General features: G+C 51.7%; 5 protein-coding genes across 5 annotated transcripts; 3 read left to right on the top strand and 2 right to left on the bottom strand.

Annotated features, from left to right (window-relative positions):
* Nucleotides 1-342: 342 nt before the first annotated feature.
* Nucleotides 343-5,708, bottom strand: HMPREF1120_08777 (chitin synthase; the record flags this gene model as incomplete). Its single annotated transcript, XM_009163046.1, has 2 exons — nt 343-1,750; nt 1,804-5,708. The coding sequence occupies 2 exons, from the start codon at nt 5,706-5,708 to the stop codon at nt 343-345; spliced, it is 5,313 nt and encodes a 1,770-aa protein (XP_009161294.1).
* A 2,136-nt stretch (nt 5,709-7,844) lies between these two features.
* HMPREF1120_08776 (chitin synthase) lies at nt 7,845-14,834 on the top strand. The gene is made up of 3 exons (XM_009163045.1): nt 7,845-8,747; nt 8,802-14,134; nt 14,192-14,834. Exons 1-3 carry the CDS (start codon nt 8,455-8,457, stop codon nt 14,221-14,223), a joined length of 5,658 nt encoding a protein of 1,885 aa, XP_009161293.1. The 5' UTR covers nt 7,845-8,454; the 3' UTR covers nt 14,224-14,834.
* A 120-nt stretch (nt 14,835-14,954) lies between these two features.
* Nucleotides 14,955-15,896, top strand: HMPREF1120_08775 (uncharacterized protein). Its single transcript, XM_009163044.1, has one exon. It carries the CDS (start codon nt 14,991-14,993, stop codon nt 15,591-15,593), a length of 603 nt encoding a protein of 200 aa, XP_009161292.1. The 5' UTR covers nt 14,955-14,990; the 3' UTR covers nt 15,594-15,896.
* Nucleotides 15,797-17,070, bottom strand: HMPREF1120_08774 (uncharacterized protein; the record flags this gene model as incomplete). The annotated part of the gene is made up of 2 exons (XM_009163043.1): nt 15,797-16,903; nt 16,966-17,070. The coding sequence occupies 2 exons, from the start codon at nt 17,068-17,070 to the stop codon at nt 15,797-15,799; spliced, it is 1,212 nt and encodes a 403-aa protein (XP_009161291.1).
* Nucleotides 17,071-17,741: 671 nt separating this feature from the next.
* Nucleotides 17,742-19,483, top strand: HMPREF1120_08773 (uncharacterized protein). The gene has a single exon (XM_009163042.1). The coding sequence runs from the start codon at nt 18,082-18,084 to the stop codon at nt 18,655-18,657; it is 576 nt and encodes a 191-aa protein (XP_009161290.1). The 5' UTR covers nt 17,742-18,081; the 3' UTR covers nt 18,658-19,483.
* The last annotated feature ends 143 nt before the right edge of the window (nt 19,484-19,626 follow it).

The following is a 19,626-nucleotide window of genomic DNA, read 5'->3' as shown; positions in this document are numbered from 1 at the left end:
CCTACCTAGGTACTCAAAAGGACTCAATCAACCTGCTACCAAAGCACACGGAATCAGAAACACAAGCGCCGTGTTGTACATACCTCAGTCCATACCGAGGATCAGGGCTATATCTGTGATTAAAAGTATAATTCAGCTCCTATATGTCCAGGGTTATGTGATTATGCATGCATGGCTTCAAGCTGTGGGCCCCCCATTCGCAAATGAATCACTTTCATGCGCTCGTCCAAATTCGAGTCTATCCATTTTCATGTCGATATCCCCAATCCTTTCTCCGGTTCCCTTTTTCACCGTCCAGTAACAACGGAGTTCAGTACGCCAATGAGTCAACCGTTTACCCTACTACATGTTCGCCAACTCCCCATCAATAGCCTTATCCAAGAACTGCCTCCTCTCACCGGCCGGAATCTCACATTGTAGTCGTTGCTCCACCAGGGCGCGGACTTGCTTCTTCGTAACTGTGTCCAGATCGACTTCGCTCAAGACCGTACGAATGGCCTCGATGATATCGTGGTCGCTCGGCCCGGCAGACGGGACAGTGCGGAAATCCATAATCGTCGACGCAGGGCGGCTGGTGCCCATACCTAACAAGCTTGGTCTGCTGACAGAATGCTGCATCCCATTGAAGCCGCTCTGGTAAGGGCTGCGAGGCTGATCCTGGTAAGGACCTGGCGACGGCGATGCCAGACGGGCCTGGCTTCCGAGACTCATCATGCTCATGTTCCGGCCATGCAAGCTCACGGGCTGATCACGGAACTGCGTGAGGCCAGTCATGGTGCTGGCCCGGTTGTTCATGTTGCCGAACGGGGCAGGAGAGCGTGGGGGTGCCATGTAGGGGTGCTGTTGCTTGCCAAAGCCCGTCAGGATAGTGCTGGATGGTTTGACGGATGAGTATGTCGAGTGCATGTCGTCCATTTCCATCATGCCACCCATTCCTGCTGGGTCATCCGTATAGTTCACATCGAACCCTCCTTTTTCCGGGTAGGCGCCCGGGTTGCCACGTCGGCCAGGAAGATTGTTGACAGCGGCGTAGTCGTCCCATCTTTGGAGCGGGATGGACCTGGGGTCGAAGCCCTCATCTTGGATCGCAACCACTTTCTTGTCGCCTTTCTCACCAATGACGATCCTCGTGTTACCCCATGAGAAGTTGTCCTGATTCCAGAATGAGTAGATAGGCAGGACAAAACTGTAAATAGGGTATGCCAGGATGTAGATGATCATCCAGCCCACATGCTGCCACTGTCTCTTGATGATGAATATGATGGCTTGCAAACCGTAGACAGCCGCAATCATCACGATCGATATCAGAGGAAATTGTCCGGTGTTCGAAGCCAGCCGATAGATCAGGTAGACCATGTAGATACACGTAGCAGGCAGGACGATGGTTCCGAACAGGTCGACAAAGACCACAAATCTCATGGAGAAACAACAGAATCCACACAGATCCTTGAGCCATACGAGCTCGGCAAGGTTGTGGATGGTCGAGTTAATCCATCGTCGTCTCTGCGAAAGCAGGACCGACCAGGTTTCTGGGGCGGCAGTCAGAGCGTAGGCATCGGGGATGAACTTGTACGACATGGCCGGGAAATGCTTCGTCATCAGAGTCGTGAGGTATCGATCCTCACCGAGCGACAACAAGTTCTTTTTATGCAGCGTGTCGACATCGCAGTCCGAATACTCCTGTATGACCTTGTCGGAAATGATCAAAGGACGTCCCTTGTCTGCCGTGCGCAAACGGTACATGCAGAAACTGTGCGAATGTTAGTGACACAGAAGGCATTTCGGGTGGGTGGTGGTACGTACCAGCCTGGCAAACAGGTGACGCTGCCAAAGAGCGATTCGAAAGCCTTGGAAAGATGATGGGAAATGTAGTACTCGTAGACTTGGATCATAGTCCACCAACTGCGTTCTTCGTTCTCCAAACTGGTTTCACCGCAGATTCCGGCAATTTTGGCATCATTGGCGCATGCAGCGACCAGCCGATTCAGAGAGTCTTCCTTGACCATAGTGTCTGCATCTACCATGAGAAGATACTCGTACAACTCGGGGTCCACGCCGATGATGTTGTTGATTTGGTGAAACATTTCCAACTCCAGAGGCGACATAGGAGATCGGTGGTGCACGCGATTCAGGAACTGCATGAGCAAAACTTGAGAGTCTCGCTTGCCACGATTTCCCGGCTTCGACTTGGACTGCTCGGATTCTTTGCCGACTTTGACAATAACAATGTAGGGCACGACATTACCCTCGTACTCATATAAGCCAGAGTAGACTTTTCCATAATTTAGCTGCTCATTTCCGTTGCCCACCGATCTGAAGGGGAGGGCGGGCGGGTCAATCTTCGGATCAACTCCGAGGATGTCAAGGACAATCTTGGGTGTTGGCCTGTCATTGCCGCCTCCGACAATCATGCCATCGCAGATAACGCAAATCAGCTTCCGCTTGTTGTCGTATTGTAGAGCCGTGAGCGAGTCGAGTGACTTCCTAAGATGGTCTTCACCTTCAGTGTACGCGGGCACCTGACAGATCACGAACTTGTCTTGGGGAGCCGGCCGGCGCTTGGATCCTAATTGCAAGGCTGCTAAGAATTTGACCAAGATAACCGAGCAAAGAACAATGCTAAATGCCAACATCATGTAATTGTTGACCTGACACTTGGGCTCGTCGCGGAAGTCAACTTTGCCAACATAGAAAGCATTGTCCATACAGTTGAGGCTCGTTTGAAAGGAGGCACTGGTCCCCCATTTATCCGTGATGTCGAGACCGGGGTTGCTGGAAACAAGATCCGTCACTTCGTCGGGGAAGAACTTATACGTGGCGTAGTTGTTCATCTGGTCCAAGGTGTAGAAATAGTCGGTGAAATCATAGATCTTCTTGTGAATGACCACCCACATCCGCTGGCTATTTTCGGCTTGTTGCTTTAAGCTGTGTTTCGAAACCACGAGGTCGCCCTTGTAGTATTCCTTGATCTTGGGCAAAAACCTGTCGCTGTACCAGTTCCAGCTGTGCAGCGCAGACTTGGTATTTGTTTGAAGACGTTCACCAGAGGTGTGAACCGCATTAGGGTACTGGACTGCATCCGTATTGTTATGCTGCAATGTGACACTTTCGTCAATATCAAGGCCGGGACAAGCGCGGCTCAACGGCGGCGGAAAGTACGCGTCAAGATTCTGACCTGCGAGAGGCAGCATGTTTTCCGCGTTGGTTTCGATGCTGGTGTCACTGTGTTGCAACCGGTAGAATTTGGTAATGTCGTAGACCTTGCCGTGGATGCTGACATACACGTCGTTCGTCCCCGTGTGGTAGCCCACCTCTTTGGCGTTCCATGCCTTGTCAAAGTTGGGACACAGTAATCTCCCAAATTCGACGAAGTAGAACACGATTATACCATTGATCAAGAATATAATGAAGACCAAAACCACCTTCTCCCGCCAAGCCATGCGTACATCTGGCCGCTTCATGCCACCAATGTACCTCAACATGATGGACGGGATCCACCAGGTCAAGGCCCAGACGACAGACACCCAGGCTTGTCGCCCGGCCGAGGTGGGTTTGGACTCGACGTTACGAGGGTCTCCGAACTCAGGGTCGAGCTCCCCGGTATATACTCCCAGATCCGCATCGTAGTATACGTGGTCTTTATGTGAGTCTCCTTTGGGACCAAGTCCATAGTCACCGCCGATTGATTGGACCGTTTTAGCCATTGTTGGTGCCAGTGATTTGGCCCGCTCAGTGGTCGCTTGTGCAAGGAGATTTTCTCGGCTGTCTTGAAGGCTCATATTGTCGCCGACCGGAGGGAAGAAGCCGCTGCCATTGTGCGGCATGTTGGCCGAGTAGCCAGAGGCAAAGGGATTCAGTGGCTGGCCAAAAGCGGGATCGTCTTGATAGCCGCCTGCGACAGGCTTCATGTCAAGCATTGACTCGGCTTCCCACCATGCAGACTCACGCATCCAGACACGCTCGCGGCCGATGACAACTTCACCATTTGTCCAGCCACGTTCAAGCAAGAAGGTTTCGATGCCGTCTTTGCCGTCTTTGCAGCCTAGTCTGGAATATCTCGTCACAAACTCTTCAAAGTCGAAATCGGCAGTGAAGTCGAGATGTCGGTTACGGTGGTTGGCCCATTCCGGCAATCTCCATGCCCGTAACTGTCGGGAGACGGCTCCTGCCGACCACGCAGAGGTCGGCGAGGGAAGAGCGGCTAGAGCACTTGGGCTCTCATCCGTAGGATGAATAGAGAGTTGGTACCAGGCCCTGCTGCTAGCGACGGTGGCGCCGAGGTCAAACCGTCCCCTTCGACCAAAATTCAGGCCTTCTCCATCAACAGGGTAGAGAAGTGTATGCAAGAATCCGCCATCCTCGGCTTCAGCCCCAATCCTCTCCAAGATAGCTTCTCGCCTGTCGCGGTCATGCTCTCTTTCACGACTGAGCGGGGTGCCTTTGATGCCCAAATCAGCCTCCGCCTGTGCGACGGCCGCTTGCATTTCTTTGAGCACCGAGTGGCCAGCGGGTACCACCTCAATACCGTCATCCTTCATTTCCGCGTTGATGCCGAAAGTGTCATCGAAAACATTGCGCATCGTCACCGCCTTGCCGAGAGTTTCGTCATAAATCTCAACGACCGTGAAGCTAACCTCGTCTCCATCCTGGGTGCTCGAGTCGGGTGTGAGAGCCCCTGCTCGCAACTCGGCGGCAATTGCGTCGTTGGCTTTGGATATCACCCAGTCGACTAATGCTTCGTACATTCCCGCAATCAATACCTCCCGGTCGTCGGTGGTGCATTTCTTGAGGAGAACCTCAGGTTCCAGGCCAACGAGCGCCCCGACATCTTCACACACGTCTTCAAGAATGTCCGAATCAACGAGGAAACCCACTGTTTCCCCTAATTTGAGCAGCCCAGCAAGACAGGAGAGTAATCCTCGGAAGGAGGCTCCTTTGATGCCGATGGCCTTGAGCGCCACGCGGAAATCTTCGGCTGCTGCAGTATCGTCTGCGGCAGGGAGATAGGTTGGAGGCTCATATGTACCCGACCTATTCAGAAGTGCATATTTTGATGGATGCTGCAAACTGAGGAATTCGCGTTCAGCAGGCGTAGAAGCAGACGTTAAAAGGTAGTAGAAAACATCGAAAGCCCGGTTGCCCGGTTGAGACGGGATCCTGAGTAAACCCTTTTCTACATCGATGCCGGAGCCGGACAAGGCAAGATTGAAACCGGTAACGGTCCCCGAAAGTGTGACTGTATACCTGGCGCTAAAGGACGAAAGTCGATGTGTAGTCGGGTTGATTGGCGTGGCGCAACAAAGGAAGGGTCGCAATGCTGACAGGGCAGTGTTTACGATAGAGGGTGTCGGTAAAGGAACGACTTGCAGGAACGTCTGAAACACCGACGGCGTGGAGGGATGAAGAGATGCCAGAATCACACAAGCATCCTCTGCTCTTCTTCTGGCATGCTCCCATGCTCTTGAAGCAATGTCGGCATCTACCGTGCCACCCACTCGACCGTGCGCGTCCGGGTTGATCGCGGTCAGCCAAGTGTTGGCTGCGATACTCGTGCTCGAGTCGAGTTGGTAAGTCTGGCCGGAGGCGTAGACTGTGTGGAGAGCATTGAGGAGGGTGGTAGTTGAGACTTGTGTTGATTGTTGGGCCGCCGAGCGAACTGCCGCCGGTTGTGAGGAACCGTTCGAATAGGTAGAGTATCGATTGGCCATGGTGTGGAATGTCTGGCCCCTGTCGAGCAAAAGGAGTCGACAGGGCCTTCACAACGGATTATGTCGATGGGATTGTGCCTGATCTTGCAATATTCTCTTCTGGCAGGCAAAGCTTTTCACTGCGTATGGCGCCGTCACTTCGTGAGCAAAGATCGAACGGAGAGGGTCGACAAATAACGGACTCGGCTCGAAGGAGGGAGGGTGAGGTTCCGTGCCGCACTGTTGAAGGCAGCGGCCAAAGATCAAGAGTAGAAAAACAACATTAACAGATAACGATAGACTATTCCGACAGGCTCGCTAGGAAAATCGAATGAACATAGAAAGCGAACGTGAAGGGTTGCATATCAGTAAAGATGTACAGTTAGAGGACCGAGACAGAACTCGTGGAGGTGTAGAGTCAAGGAGGCCCTCGCAGGAGCAGGAGTATGTTACGGGTGTGTCGCCATTGATGGCATCTGAACGTGTAATGGACGTTACCATTATTACACCAAAGTGACTGTTGACATCCATGGATAGAAGGGGAGCCCATTGATCCACCGTCCGGGGGCAAGACTCAAGAATAGCAATGATGCTGGCCACAGTCTGTGCGACGCCACCATGTCTTCGGGCCTTTGTACCACTGCTACTGGCCAGTCAGCGACCTAGCGGCTCAGCGTGGAGGCTCCTCTCTGGTGGCTTTCGGAAGAAAAGGGCCCCAGAAACCTGAATGCCACCTTTGCCCTTTGTGGCCTGGCGTGTTTGGCTCTTGACAGCTCTGCCAGGGGGCCCGGGTGTTGGCGGTGCTGATGGACCAATCACCGGTACAACTTCACCCAAAATGCTCCAGGGCAACGGATGGTGTCCGGATGACAACGCAGCTGCAAGATGTCGAGCAACTCCGGGTGATGCGGTTGCTATGTCGCACGAACAAGAGGGACACTTGTGATGGGCGACGAGCATCCCGTCAGCTGAGTCGTGCAGAGATGTTATCATGGCGAGGTAAAGAGACCATGCTCGTGGAATAGGCGTCAAGATGTCCTGATTCTTGTTTTTTTGCAACAGCGGGTCAGCGGCATGCACCGCGATGATCGAGGCGGGCCTAGTTTCACTTGATCCAAATGTTGCCAAAAAGCGGATTCGACTGTGACTTTTTGCCTGAGACAAACGCCAAATCACGTGTGAGCTCTATGAGCACGGCTGCTGCATGTCTCGCGGCGGCCACGGATGTGAAGGCAATGAATAGGTGGTGTCAGATTTGGCATCCAGAGTATTTTTATATAAAATTCGCATCGCACTGTCTCTTGCAGCATGCTGTGTTCTCTCCGGCGTTGCAGTATCGACCGCCTAGTTACCCCAGCCAGGGATTTTCTACAAGCCATCATGCAGACCGTGAAGACAAACGCAGTCTGGAGCATGAGTTAGGTGCACGTGAAAAAGGAGGACCGGAAGTGAAAAAAGGAGAGCAGAAGGACCATCGCCGTAGTGGTTCCCACCGGTCCTGGGTGGGAGTGGGTGTGCCATGATCCACAGCCTTAGGAGGTCGCTTTTTCTCGTTTCTCGTAGCCTGTCATTCCCGCTAGATTCGTTGCTATTGCTGGCCAGAAGGATTTGAGCCGGAAACCTCAACAGAGGACATTCTTGATGTTATGCCTCCTCTCTCGGGTCGAGATGCGGACCAAGCAGGCGAAGGCCAAATCGGTCAGGAGCCTCAAAAGCATGTGTAGAGAGTGGTACTGGGCAGTGCTGCTGCTGTTGATATCAGCTGTATTCTTCACAAGTCAGCCAACCGTGCAGCCGCCACCGCACCGGAAAGGCGTTGTACATTATTGTAGGATTGCAGCTTAGCACTGCCTTTCCACTTCTCAGCGTTGAGTAAAGACAGGACCTGTGGCGCAGCTGCAGGCATCTCGATGGAGGACTCCACTGCTTCCTTTCCAGGATAGACAGACAGCGAGATCTCAAGCTTTAGGTACTAATAAGCTGACTTTTGTGTGGCTAGGGCTTGGTGTCAGAAATAATGGCGGTTTACAGATTGCCTACCACCTCGACTTTCGAACAACCTCTCTCAACAGCCATAAGACATTAAGATCTATAAGTTAGTGTACCTATTCTAGAGGGTCTATAGAGTATTTTAATAAGTTTTCATAGAAGTTGAGCTTCTGGTATAGAAGTAATCACGGTTCTTGTAGGGACGGTTTTTAGGGAATAAACCGCCATTATTTTTGACACCAAGCCCTAGGCCGACTGGGAGGGGCCCAGCGTCTGGGGAGCAAACACCAGGGCAGTCCCCGGCACGCAGCGGTACCGGTAACAGCGTTACAATACGAGTGCTGCAAGCTCACGCTCTTCGTCCATACGTGCAGCGCCCACCAAACACCTAAGGAGCCTCGCCCCTGCACCAAAACACTCCTTGAATATTGTCCCAAAGATCAGACTCCTGGCACATCATTTCGCTCGCTCGCTCGCTCGATATTGTTGTTGTTGCTTTCACATTGCTGCAACTCCTTGATTACGACTTGACGATTCTTCGTTCGCTTCTTTCGCTTTGTATGATTTAATCCAGCGCCTTTGCATTGCATTGGTCTCCTCGCCGTTCGCTCTGCAGCCTGCGGCGTTGTCCTCGACACTCGTTGACTTCAATTCAGCACTACTTCATCTTAACCGAACTCGTCGATGAGGGAGAGGGCCGCCAGGTTGTAGAGGCATCGGAGCCGGCAAGATCTCTGGTTGCAACACCATTGACGCGCCTGGGCCATTGAAGTTCACCATGGCCACTCGAGGGAACGTCCCTGCACATATGCAGGCGTCCTTGCCTGCTCTTCCGGCTCATTTGCAATCAGATACCCACATAACCGCCCATCTTGCGAGCCGATTCCATGTTTCTTTGCCGACAGCGAGGTTATCGTCGCAGGGACTCATATGCCTCAACACCTTCACCTCTTCGACGCGAGGACCGAATGGAGACAAGGAAGGGAGTGCCATGGGGGAGGCGGAGGACCTGGCACGCCGGGCCTGGGCGAGGCTGGGTAATAGAGCGGAAGACCAAGCATTTGTTTTCTTGTAAGTGCTGCTGAAGGTGCGCGATTAAATGGTACAACACTGACTGTGCTACAGCGGGGAGTCTGGGTCGGGGAAGACGACAGTCAGGTCGCACCTCCTTTCCTCGTTCCTCTCGTTTTCGTCCACACCTCTATCATCAAAACTATCCCTCGCTGCCTTCGTCTTTGACACCCTGACCACTACCAAGACAACTACGACCCAAACTGCCTCCAAAGCAGGTTTATTTTACGAGCTACAGTACGATGCTTCGTCGAATAACCCTACCCTTATCGGAGGCAAGTTGTTGGACCATCGCTTGGAAAGAAGCCGTATTTCACATGTCCCAACGGGTGAACGGAGCTTTCATGTATTATACTACCTTCTCGCCGGTACAAGCGCCGCCGAGAAGTCCCATCTCGGCCTGGATGGCCATGTCAACATCACAACCGCCGGAACCGGCCTAAGCAGGTCCGCTTCTGTATCGCACAAGAGATGGAGATATTTGGGCCACCCCACGCAAATGAAAGTTGGCATCAATGACGCAGAAGGCTTCCAGCATTTCAAAAACGCGCTGCGGAAATTGGAGTTCCCCAGGACCGAAATCGCCGAAATCTGCCAGGTACTGGCAGCAATTCTTCATATCGGCCAATTGGAGTTCGGTACAGGACAGGCAACTCTTACAGCAGCCGAGGAAAGCGGCGGTTATTCTCATGAGGGCGGTGAGACCGTCACCGTGGTCAAGAATAGGGACACACTTGCTATAGTGGCTGCTTTCTTGGGGCTTGGTGTTCAGGACCTGGAGGAGAGCCTGAGGTACAAGACGAGGACCATCCACCGCGAGCGTGTCACCGTTATGCTCGACACGAAAGGCGCTCGCGAAAACGCTGATGAGCTCGCCACGACTCTGTATTCGCTCTTGGTTACCTACATTATCGAGAGTATCAACCAGAGGGTTTGCGCGGCCGAGGACTCGGTGGCTAACACTATCTCCATTGTGGACTTTCCTGGCTTTGCTGACCACTCGTCCACCGGCTCTGTCCTAGACCAACTGCTGAACAATGCAGCCAATGAGTCGCTCTACAACACGTGCTTGCACAGCATTTTCGAGAAGACTGCTGAGATGCTGGAGAGCGAAGAGGTCAGTGTTCCGGCAACAAGCTATTTTGATAACTCAGATGCTGTCCGTGGCCTTTTGAAGCACGGTAACGGATTACTGGCTATTCTCGACGATCAAACACGGCGCGGTCGCACAGATGTACAGTTCCTGGAAAGCTTGCGGAAGAGATTCGAAAACAAGAACAAGGCCATCACCGTGGGCAGCGCCACATCAACAATGCCGGGTAGCAATTTCGCAACCACCAACCTTGCCGCTTCATTCACCGTGCGCCACTATGCTGGAGAAGTCGATTACCCAGTGCATAGTCTGGTGGAAGAGAATGGGGACGTTGTTTCTGGCGACTTGATGAATATGATCAAAGCCACCAAAAGCGATTTCGTCGCGAACTTGTTTGGTCAAGAAGCCTTGAACACCGTCAGCCACCCAGCCGAAAAGACAGCCATCGTCCAGGCCCAGGTCAGCTCGAAACCACTGCGGATGCCCAGCGTCTCGAGGAAGAAGCATGATCAGTTGCGCAGAATGGCAAGCCGAAGGGCAGATCGTTCTCCAGCCCCTCAGGAAGAAGAACCCCTGCCAGGTACAGAAGAAGCGAAGGTCAGGCGGACAAAGCCCACTGCGACCGGATTGACTCAGGGTGCTGCAGCACAGTTCTTATCGGCTCTGGACAACATTACCAAATCGCTGACCGCACCAAATGTGAACAATTACTTTGTCTTTTGTCTCAAGCCCAACGACAGACGGATAGCCAACCAGTTCGACAGCAAGTGTGTACGTCAACAAGTTCAGATGTTCGGCATTGCCGAAATCAGCCAAAGACTACGCACTGCGGATTTTACTATTTTCCTGCCTTTTGGAGAATTTCTCGGGCTGACAGACGCTGACGGCGGTGTCGTCGGGAGCGATCGTGAAAAGGCGCAGCTTGTTCTCGACAGTAAACACTGGCCCCCAAACGAGGCACGCATCGGAAATACTGGTGTCTTCCTGAGTGAACGTTGCTGGGCCAGCATTGCGCTTACAGGGTCTCAAGCAGCAGCTTACTTCGGAGGCGATATCGGCTCGCCGTCTAGACCTGATACCCCGGGTCATAATCCGTTCAGTGATTCCAAGGCCCGACTAGTTGGTTCAGCTGATGGAACTCCCGGGTCGTTTTATGGCGATGAAGCCAAGGGCGGTGGCTATTTTGGCAGTCGAGAACTTGACGCCAAGTCAGACGCTGGAGCATCCGCTTTTCATTCAGGGGATATGTTCCGCAACCTCGAAACCAAGGAGGAACTCGCCGAGAAGGGCAACAAGAAGAAGGTTGAAGAAGTCGATGTTGTTCCGGTTTCGTCTAGCCGGAAGCGATGGCTTGCTATCGTCTACTTCTTGACCTGGTACTTGCCGGACTTCGCCATCAAATGGATTGGTGGTATGAAACGAAAGGATGTCCGAACAGCGTGGAGAGAAAAGTTCGCCATCAATCTCCTGATCTGGCTCAGCTGTGGCTTGGTGGTCTTCTTCATCATCGTGTTCCCTGAGTTGATTTGTCCCAAACAGAATGTATACTCGGCCGCTGAGCTGTCAGCCCATGATGGAAAAGGCAAACACAGCGCCTATGTGGCTATTCGAGGACAGGTCTTCGACTTGGGGGCTTTCATGCCGAATCATTATCCAAAAATCATCCCGCAGAGCTCGCTCAAGAAGTACGCGGGCGTCGATGCCACCGGGTTGTTCCCAGTTCAAGTCTCGGCCCTCTGCCAAGGTAAAGACGGACGGGTTGATCCTACGGTCCAGCTTGACTATACTGCAACCAACATCAGTGGCACTGCGGCCGTCATCAGCTCAACAGACGCCAACCGGAAATACCATGATTTCCGCTACTTCACCAATGATTCCCGACCAGATTGGTTCTACGAGCAAATGATCATGCTCAAGGCCAATTATCGCAAGGGCAGCATCGGTTATACCCCTCAGTATGTGAAGACGCTGGCTAAAAAGTCGAAGTCGATAGCCATTCTGAATGATAGGGTCTACGACTTCACCACTTACAATGAAGGTGGGCGGAGTGTACGGGCTCCTCCTGGTGAAGAAGTGCCATCAGGGGTCGATACTGATTTTATGGACTCTTTGGTGGTCGACCTCTTTACCCAGCGAGCAGGCCACGACGTCACCAAGTATTGGAATGCGCTACCCCTTGACCCGGGCTTGAGGAGTCGAATGCAGCTTTGTCTCGACAACTTGTTCTTCGTGGGTGTAACGGATACTCGGAATTCACCACGGTGTCTTTTCGCCCGATACATTCTGCTCGCAGTATCGATTCTGCTGTGCAGTGTCATTGGCTTCAAATTCTTTGCCGCGCTTCAATTTGGAGGCAAAAATGTGCCTGAGAACCTGGACAAGTTTGTCATCTGCCAGGTGCCTGCCTACACAGAAGATGAGGACTCACTTCGCCGTGCCATTGACTCTGCGGCTCGCATGCGATACGATGACAAACGCAAATTGCTCATTGTGGTGTGCGATGGTATGATTATTGGCCAGGGCAATGACCGACCGACCCCTCGTATCGTGTTGGATATTCTGGGCGTTTCTGAAACCGTCGATCCAGAACCGCTCAGCTTCGAATCGCTTGGTGAAGGTATGAAACAGCACAACATGGGCAAGGTCTATTCGGGTCTCTATGAAGTGCAGGGGCATATTGTCCCTTTCATGGTGGTTGTCAAGGTCGGTAAACCATCCGAAGTATCTCGGCCGGGCAACCGAGGCAAGCGGGATTCTCAGATGGTCATCATGCGCTTCCTCCACAGAGTTCACTATAACCTGCCAATGAGTCCCTTGGAACTTGAGATGCACCACCAGATTCGCAACATCATCGGGGTCAATCCGACTTTCTACGAGTTTATGCTTCAAATCGATGCCGACACGGTCGTCGCCCCGGATTCGGCCACGCGCATGGTTTCGGCATTCTTGCGTGATACCCGCCTGATTGGTGTTTGTGGCGAAACGTCACTGTCCAATGCCAAGTCGTCCTTCATCACGATGATGCAGGTTTACGAGTACTACATTTCGCACAACCTCACCAAGGCGTTTGAGTCGTTGTTCGGCTCGGTGACATGTCTGCCAGGTTGTTTCACCATGTATCGCATTCGGGCGGCCGAGACAGGCAAGCCGCTGTTCGTCAGCAAGGAGATCATCCAAGACTATTCGGAAATCCGAGTTGACACCCTGCACATGAAGAATCTGCTCCATCTCGGTGAAGACAGGTATCTGACCACGCTGCTATTGAAGTACCATTCCAAGTACAAGACCAAGTACATTTTCCACGCTCACGCATGGACCATTGCTCCCGACAGCTGGAAGGTCTTCATGTCGCAACGGCGGCGATGGATCAACAGTACGGTACACAACCTGATTGAACTGATCCCGCTACAACAGCTATGTGGGTTCTGCTGTTTCAGCATGCGGTTCGTCGTGTTCCTAGATTTGTTGTCTACGGTTGTGGCGCCAGTCACAGTCGCATACATTGCATATTTGATTGTGCTCCTCGCAACAGAATCCGATGTGGTACCATTGACCGCATTCATCCTTCTGGGCGCAATCTATGGTCTACAAGCCATCATCTTCATTCTTCGTCGGAAATGGGAAATGATTGGCTGGATGATTGTCTACATCCTGGCGATGCCGGTGTTCTCCCTGGGACTTCCTTTGTACGCCTTCTGGCATATGGATGACTTCAGTTGGGGCAACACCCGTCTGGTCAGGGGCGAACATGGGAAGCAGATCTTGCTGTCAGATGAAGGCAAGTTCGGCCCTGACTCCATTCCCAAGAAGAAATGGGAGGAGTATCAAGCGGAACTTTGGGACGCGCAAACTCAACGAGACGATGCCCGCTCCGAACTGTCAGGTTACAGTTATGGCACAAAGTCTTATCTTCCCACTGGCTCTGTCTATGGTGGAGGGTACAATGACACACAGCACCTGATGATGGCGCCCTCGCGGTCCGCATCGCAGCTCGACATGCACCCTACGCCAATGTACGGCGGTGGAGGCGGGCACAATCAATCCCGGATGTCACTGGCCCCATCGGAGATGCTGGGCAGCCAGAGTAACCTGATGATGCCAAGCGGAAGGTCCGTCGCGGATATGGAGATGTCCGACCTGACCGGATTACCTACGGACGACATGCTCCTCAACGAGATCCGAGACATTTTGAGGACGGCCGACCTAATGACAGTCACGAAGAAAGGTATCAAGCAAGAATTGGAACGGCGGTTCAATGTCAACCTGGATATGAAGCGGGCGTATATTGGAAGTGGTATGTTTGAATCCCCGATCCTGTACCCTTTTACTCTACTGACTCTTTTCACTACAGCCACCGAAGCCATTTTGTCTGGGCAACTGTGACGGATCTGTTTGATTAGAATGCTCGCCATGTTCTATTTAGCAAGTCATGATCTTGTATATACTGCTTAATATAGGACGGAGTCTGTGGGGTTGACCAAAAGACGGCTCAGTATGTGGGCGGCATGCAGGTGGTAAATTTTCTATCTATACATATCATGAAAGTGTCTGCCATGGTCGATGGCAACATTTCAGCTGCGATGAAGATGAACATTGTTTTCAACCGCGCGGATGCGAGACCCAGTACCCTGTATCGCTATGGGCGGTCATGCCGTTTACAAGTTTGTTCATGAGGGTAGAACTGCTCCGACAGGTTTCTCATCGTATCTAGATTATGATTAGATCGAGAAGACGGGATGCACTCCGACATATGTGGCAATCATTGAGTGTCGATGCCTGTAGCCCAGCTTTGTGAGGATCCCCCTCGTGCGAACAGAGATTAGGGAGAACGTTTGGAACTTGACAGTACCTGGGTGGGGTCTTAGCATGCTGGATCCTGGGCTAAGGTTCTGCGGTGAATCTTGTTGAGATGAAGTATTTATGTATTATATATATATATGGTCTCAACAAAGTCCCAATTTTTGGGAGGCGGCTCGACTCCGTTTTGAGCAGCAGGCTCCTTTGGCTTTTCGCTATTGCTTTCTAGGGAAGGATTTGTCCCTTGATTGGGGGGTAGACCGATTCCTGGGAGAGTCTGTGGGATTTCCTGACATGATGAAGTAAGGGTCAAAGGAGGTAGAGAATGGTAAGAGTTCTCTTTCGGAAACGAGATGCTCGAGATGCAGCCAGGTGTGCTGAATCGAGCAGATGTAGATTTAGGGCACTGGAGAGACTTGCTGAAAGAGCCCAGTGGTATCCAGGGAGGTTGGCAAGAGCAGTTCTTATATCCGATGGTCCCGAATTCCGTGCCTGGGGCCTGTAGCGGCGCTTGTACCTCCTCGATTTCATCATCGGTGATGTTCGATGGATTACTGACGCCTACTCAACAATCAGTATGGAGCTCATCGAGTAACGAGACTTCTCATTCTTCGATAAATTCAGCGTACCCCGGTGAACTCTGGAGTACTTTGTGCTTCCAGAGTTCTTGTGGCTTAGTTTTGATCGCAGGAGGCCAAGTGATGTTGTTATGCGGTTCAATGTCGTCGATAAGGCAATTGAAAATATCGTTCGCCATGATTCCAGCTGCCCATGTCGAGGGTGGGAAAGAAAGCGCCCAGGAAAGGATGCCATTCGAGCTGAGGTGCCGTAATCTCTCGCATCTTATTTGCGTCCCTTTTTTTCTGGATCTCGTCTCATCAGAATCCAAGTCTGAAAATTCTGGACCGTGGAAAATCAAGAGCTGGTTTCTTTTGAAAGCTGGCGAGCAATCCTGAAGAGGCAAACATCGGTGTCAGGGTCCCGTTTGAAGCCATGAACCAACTTTCTTCGTCTTCGGATGCCGCTAAAGCAAAGAGAAATCAGAAGGGGCTGGAGTCCCTCGATAAGGCGGCTCGGAAGGCTGGAGAAGCGGCAAGGGAAGAAGGAACTACTCAGGACCAACATCATTCGCAAGTGCAAACAGGAGAATGAAAGTACCTCAACGGGGATGTTCCAGTTTGTCCTCAAATGCCTGGCGGAGCTGCCTATCATAGTCCTCCTTATCTCCTAGTTTCTTATTAATGAATGTACTCGTCTCGATGGTCCAATATTCCATCATAATTGTGTAAAACTCATCGTTCTCTTCGTGCCCGTTAGCGAGTATCGGCTGGATGTGGTCGTAGAACACTCGAACAAGTCCCATTGGACTGCGAAGAGCCAAAGTGTACCAGAAAGTCCCCATCTCCCATGCTTGTTTCATGACAACGGAAAGTCTGTCTCGAGGTTGAATGGAAAGCTCCTGCTCGGTTTCCTCCAAAACATCTAGGAACTCGCGACGAACGGGGTCGTATATCTTCTCGTCCATCTGGTCGATTGCCTGATTCGCTAGCCAGCGGGGAGGGTGGATCATCTCAACAGGACAGGAGAAAGCCCATTCAAGATCAATTAGACATGTAATATTCCAGTTTTCGTCAACAAAAATGTTACTCTGATGTAGGTCGGTCAGGCTGAAAACAAAAGGTCCGTAGCGGAGGTCACGTCGTAGAAAGAGTGATGAGGTAGCTTTCATGGCGGCCAAAGCCGACATCTGGTAGATGCAGTCTCCAGTGTCACTAACGCCGTTTGGCTGATGGCGTAACCGACTATCGTGTAAACAATTCAGCGTATCTATCACATAAGAGTCCACGGAAGTGTAGGTTAGATGACGAGGAATATCCACTGGGATCTGCTCATTCTCCAGCTGATGGATTACCAGCGACAGTGGCCTGTTAGCCAAATGTAAGAATCCGTTATTGTCCACGGTGAAGGAACCAATGCGCGGAAGTGGCACTTGAGCGATGTTCAACAGGATCCGGGACAGGCTTTGAAAGAGATTCCTGCGCAGCCCTTTCTCTTGATACCTCTCGTTCCATGTGCATGACAGCATTTGTCCCTCAGTTTTTTCTATATAATCGATCAGAAGATAGCCGGAGCCCAAGGAGTCAAAGCTTGCTCCTCCATGGCGAATGTATCTCGACGGGACGGGGAATTTCAGCCAGTTAAGCAGTCGGCGATAGAAATGGTGTGCGAGCCGGAGATGGAGAGGTAGGTGCTCGATGGCGGTAAACTAACGTGAGGGTAGCAAGTTTATGAAACCTGATTATGATCGTATTCCTCTTACCCTCTGACCTGTCGAGAGTCCGAACCCATATAAGCGAGGAATCGGGACGGATGGACAGTTTTGCTGAAGCCAGATGTAGGTGCCAGCTTCGCAACGAAGCTTTTCGTCCGCATTTTCTGGGCCGCCCACCTTATACGGTAGTGGAAATCGAATAATAACCCTTTTCGTTGGTTGTCCCTTCCAGTTGGAGATGGAGACCGGAATGCATAGATTGAAGCTGCCGTAAATCCACTCTTCTGGCTCTGCTATCTTGCATAGTTGGACATTCAATCCAAGATGATGCGCGGTGATTGTATGGATAACGGTCCGATTTCGATATAGCTGATTAAAGAATTTGCACCGTCGATCCCACGCCGCGAGTTTATGCAATACGTTCGATTCGTCGTCCTTCACATCCGAATAAGAAACTTGCTTATCAGAGAGTTGAAGTTTTGCCGGCATAACACCACTTGGTATTTATCGTATCGACTGATGGAGAAAAGAGGATTTACACAAAATTGGCACAGATAATAACAGTGGTACAACCCTGCGCGAAAAGCTTTCGGACTGTACGTTTACTTCATCATTTGGTTTTTGGTGGAAGGCGTCTGTAGACAAACATTCCTCGGTCTGCTTGTGAAGCTACTGTAGCTTCTAAGAACGGGCATTTAGACAAGCTCCTTACAGCTCGTCTAGTGCTTGGGCGCGCTCCCCCGTGCTCGGCCGGGTATCCGTCACGTGCCCGAGTAAAGCGGCCTCCTTAGCCTCGCTCCCCGTTCCTGAACGAGAATGGGTAAGGGATAAAGCACAGTTCAGGGCATATATTTAATTCCCGGAAACTCGTCGCCCTCGACTCTTTCTTCTACCGCTTTGCTCCTACGCGGACGACTATTTGGTCGACTGTGTGACAGGATTTGGCCCTCGAAATGACGGTCCGGGCCTTCTGTTATGACAAACATCGTAACCCTGGCAACACAAATACTCGGCTTCCAAGATGTATCTCGGACCCCTTTAGCTGAAGCTACAAGTGTGGCACTGACTACCTAGGACTAATTCGATATCTTGGCCTTCGTTGAGCGAGTGCACTTTGTCATTTATCACCACCTCTTCTCTCGCACGTGTGGTCCGGACCGACCATATTGAAAATGGATTCTGCCGATTCTCAAGATATGATTGTTGTTCACCCACCTCCAGGGACAAGATACCTAAGTCACGGGTTTGCCGCCCATCTCTACGTCACACTCGACCGCGAATTCGTTATCAAGCGACCAAAGGGTTTTGTTGGGTACGATGACAGCTGGGATATCTTCCGTGGGCTTGTTGATAATGAGAGGAAGATCTATGAGCGCCTAGGCGACCACGACGGAGTCATTGGATACCGTGGATACGATGAGACCAGCGGATCGATCCAGCTGGTATGTGCCAGTGATGGCGACCTGACCGATTTCATCCACAACAGACCGAAGCCGGACCAGACGATTCGTTCCCAAATGATGAGACACATAGCCGACACTCTCCTCTACATTTATTCCCGCAACGTCGCTATACAGGACATCAAGACCGACAATGTGCTCATGCACCACGGAATGCCAAAGATCTGCGACTTTACCCAAGGCATCCTATATCCCCTGACCGAGAAGATGCGGGATGTTTGCCCTAAAGAGGTGTTGAACAGGGATCTTCTTGGGCTCGGTTGTGTTCTTTACTCCATCTCTACCTAGGACGTCTTCAACTACGATTTCGACGAGAAAGGCCGCTGGCCCACTTCCAACGACCTGAAGCCGACTGTAAATGTCCAGTTTGGGAGGGTTATCGAAAATTGCTGGTACGGAGGGTATAGTTCTCTTGAAGACTTTCACAAAGATATCGCCCGGAGTTGAGACAAAGTGAAGAATGCCGAGTCTACCGAAATAGGGGTGGATGTGGATTCTCCCAACAGGGGGGATTTTCTCAGTGTCCTACGGCGGAACATGTCCCAAGGCACAAAAAGGTTCGATTCTGAAACTGTACAGCAAGGAAACCTAGCCGAATGATGAGGTTGAAAATGCCACCAACCAGATCTCGCCCGTCTGTGAAGACCGGTAGACGCCGTGGTGGGAGGCAGAGGCCGTGTGCAAGTCCAGACTGAAGACAAGCTTATTAAACATCTCTGGACGGACGATGTACGGACATCAAAATGATTTCATCGCTATTCATCGAAAGGACCGCACCGGAAACGCCTGGTTCGTGTCGGCAAAAGAGGAATCCCGAGCGGTGACACCGTCTCGATATGCCATTGTTGCTCGAGATGAGGGAGAAAAGGAATGGGTAGCATCAAGTTGGGGCAGGCCAAGTGCCGTCACGACATACAATTCCACCGCGTACTGTGTCGCACCGTGTCGCGCCGCTATACAGTTTCCAGGAAATGGAGGCAGCGGAATAAGGGAAGGAAATCTGCCCGGTTCCCCAACTCCTGTCTGAAACAGATGCCCAGCCGAGAGGCACATGGGCTTAGAGCGACTACCTTACCTACCTGTAGGTAGTAACACTGGTTGTTTTTTCATGCAAGCAGGATGTGCATTGCGCAAGAAGTTCTTTCTAGTCAAAATATCCCTCCTGGGAGATGCGGTGGGTGCCAGGCACCCTGCGTTAGTTACCTGCATAGCACATGGCTGGGGACTAAGGCAGCAGCGGAGGGAATCGTTCATAAA

The sequence above is a fragment of the Exophiala dermatitidis genome (assembly GCF_000230625.1).
Source record: "Exophiala dermatitidis NIH/UT8656 unplaced genomic scaffold supercont1.8, whole genome shotgun sequence".
NCBI classification, from domain to species: domain Eukaryota; kingdom Fungi; phylum Ascomycota; class Eurotiomycetes; order Chaetothyriales; family Herpotrichiellaceae; genus Exophiala; species Exophiala dermatitidis.
This window is presented reverse-complemented; position numbering and strand designations above follow the sequence as displayed.

Bases quoted from the DNA above. Each gene is read 5' to 3' on its own strand.
- HMPREF1120_08776 (XM_009163045.1), top strand. From the start codon at position 8,455: ATGGCCACTCGAGGGAACGTCCCTGCACATATGCAGGCGTCCTTGCCT. The intron at 8,748-8,801 runs GTAAGTGCTGCT...ACTGTGCTACAG, and splicing joins GACCAAGCATTTGTTTTCTT to CGGGGAGTCTGGGTCGGGGA. The intron at 14,135-14,191 runs GTATGTTTGAAT...TTTTCACTACAG, and splicing joins GCGGGCGTATATTGGAAGTG to CCACCGAAGCCATTTTGTCT.
- HMPREF1120_08775 (XM_009163044.1), top strand. From the start codon at position 14,991: ATGCTCGAGATGCAGCCAGGTGTGCTGAATCGAGCAGATGTAGATTTA.
- HMPREF1120_08773 (XM_009163042.1), top strand. From the start codon at position 18,082: ATGGATTCTGCCGATTCTCAAGATATGATTGTTGTTCACCCACCTCCA.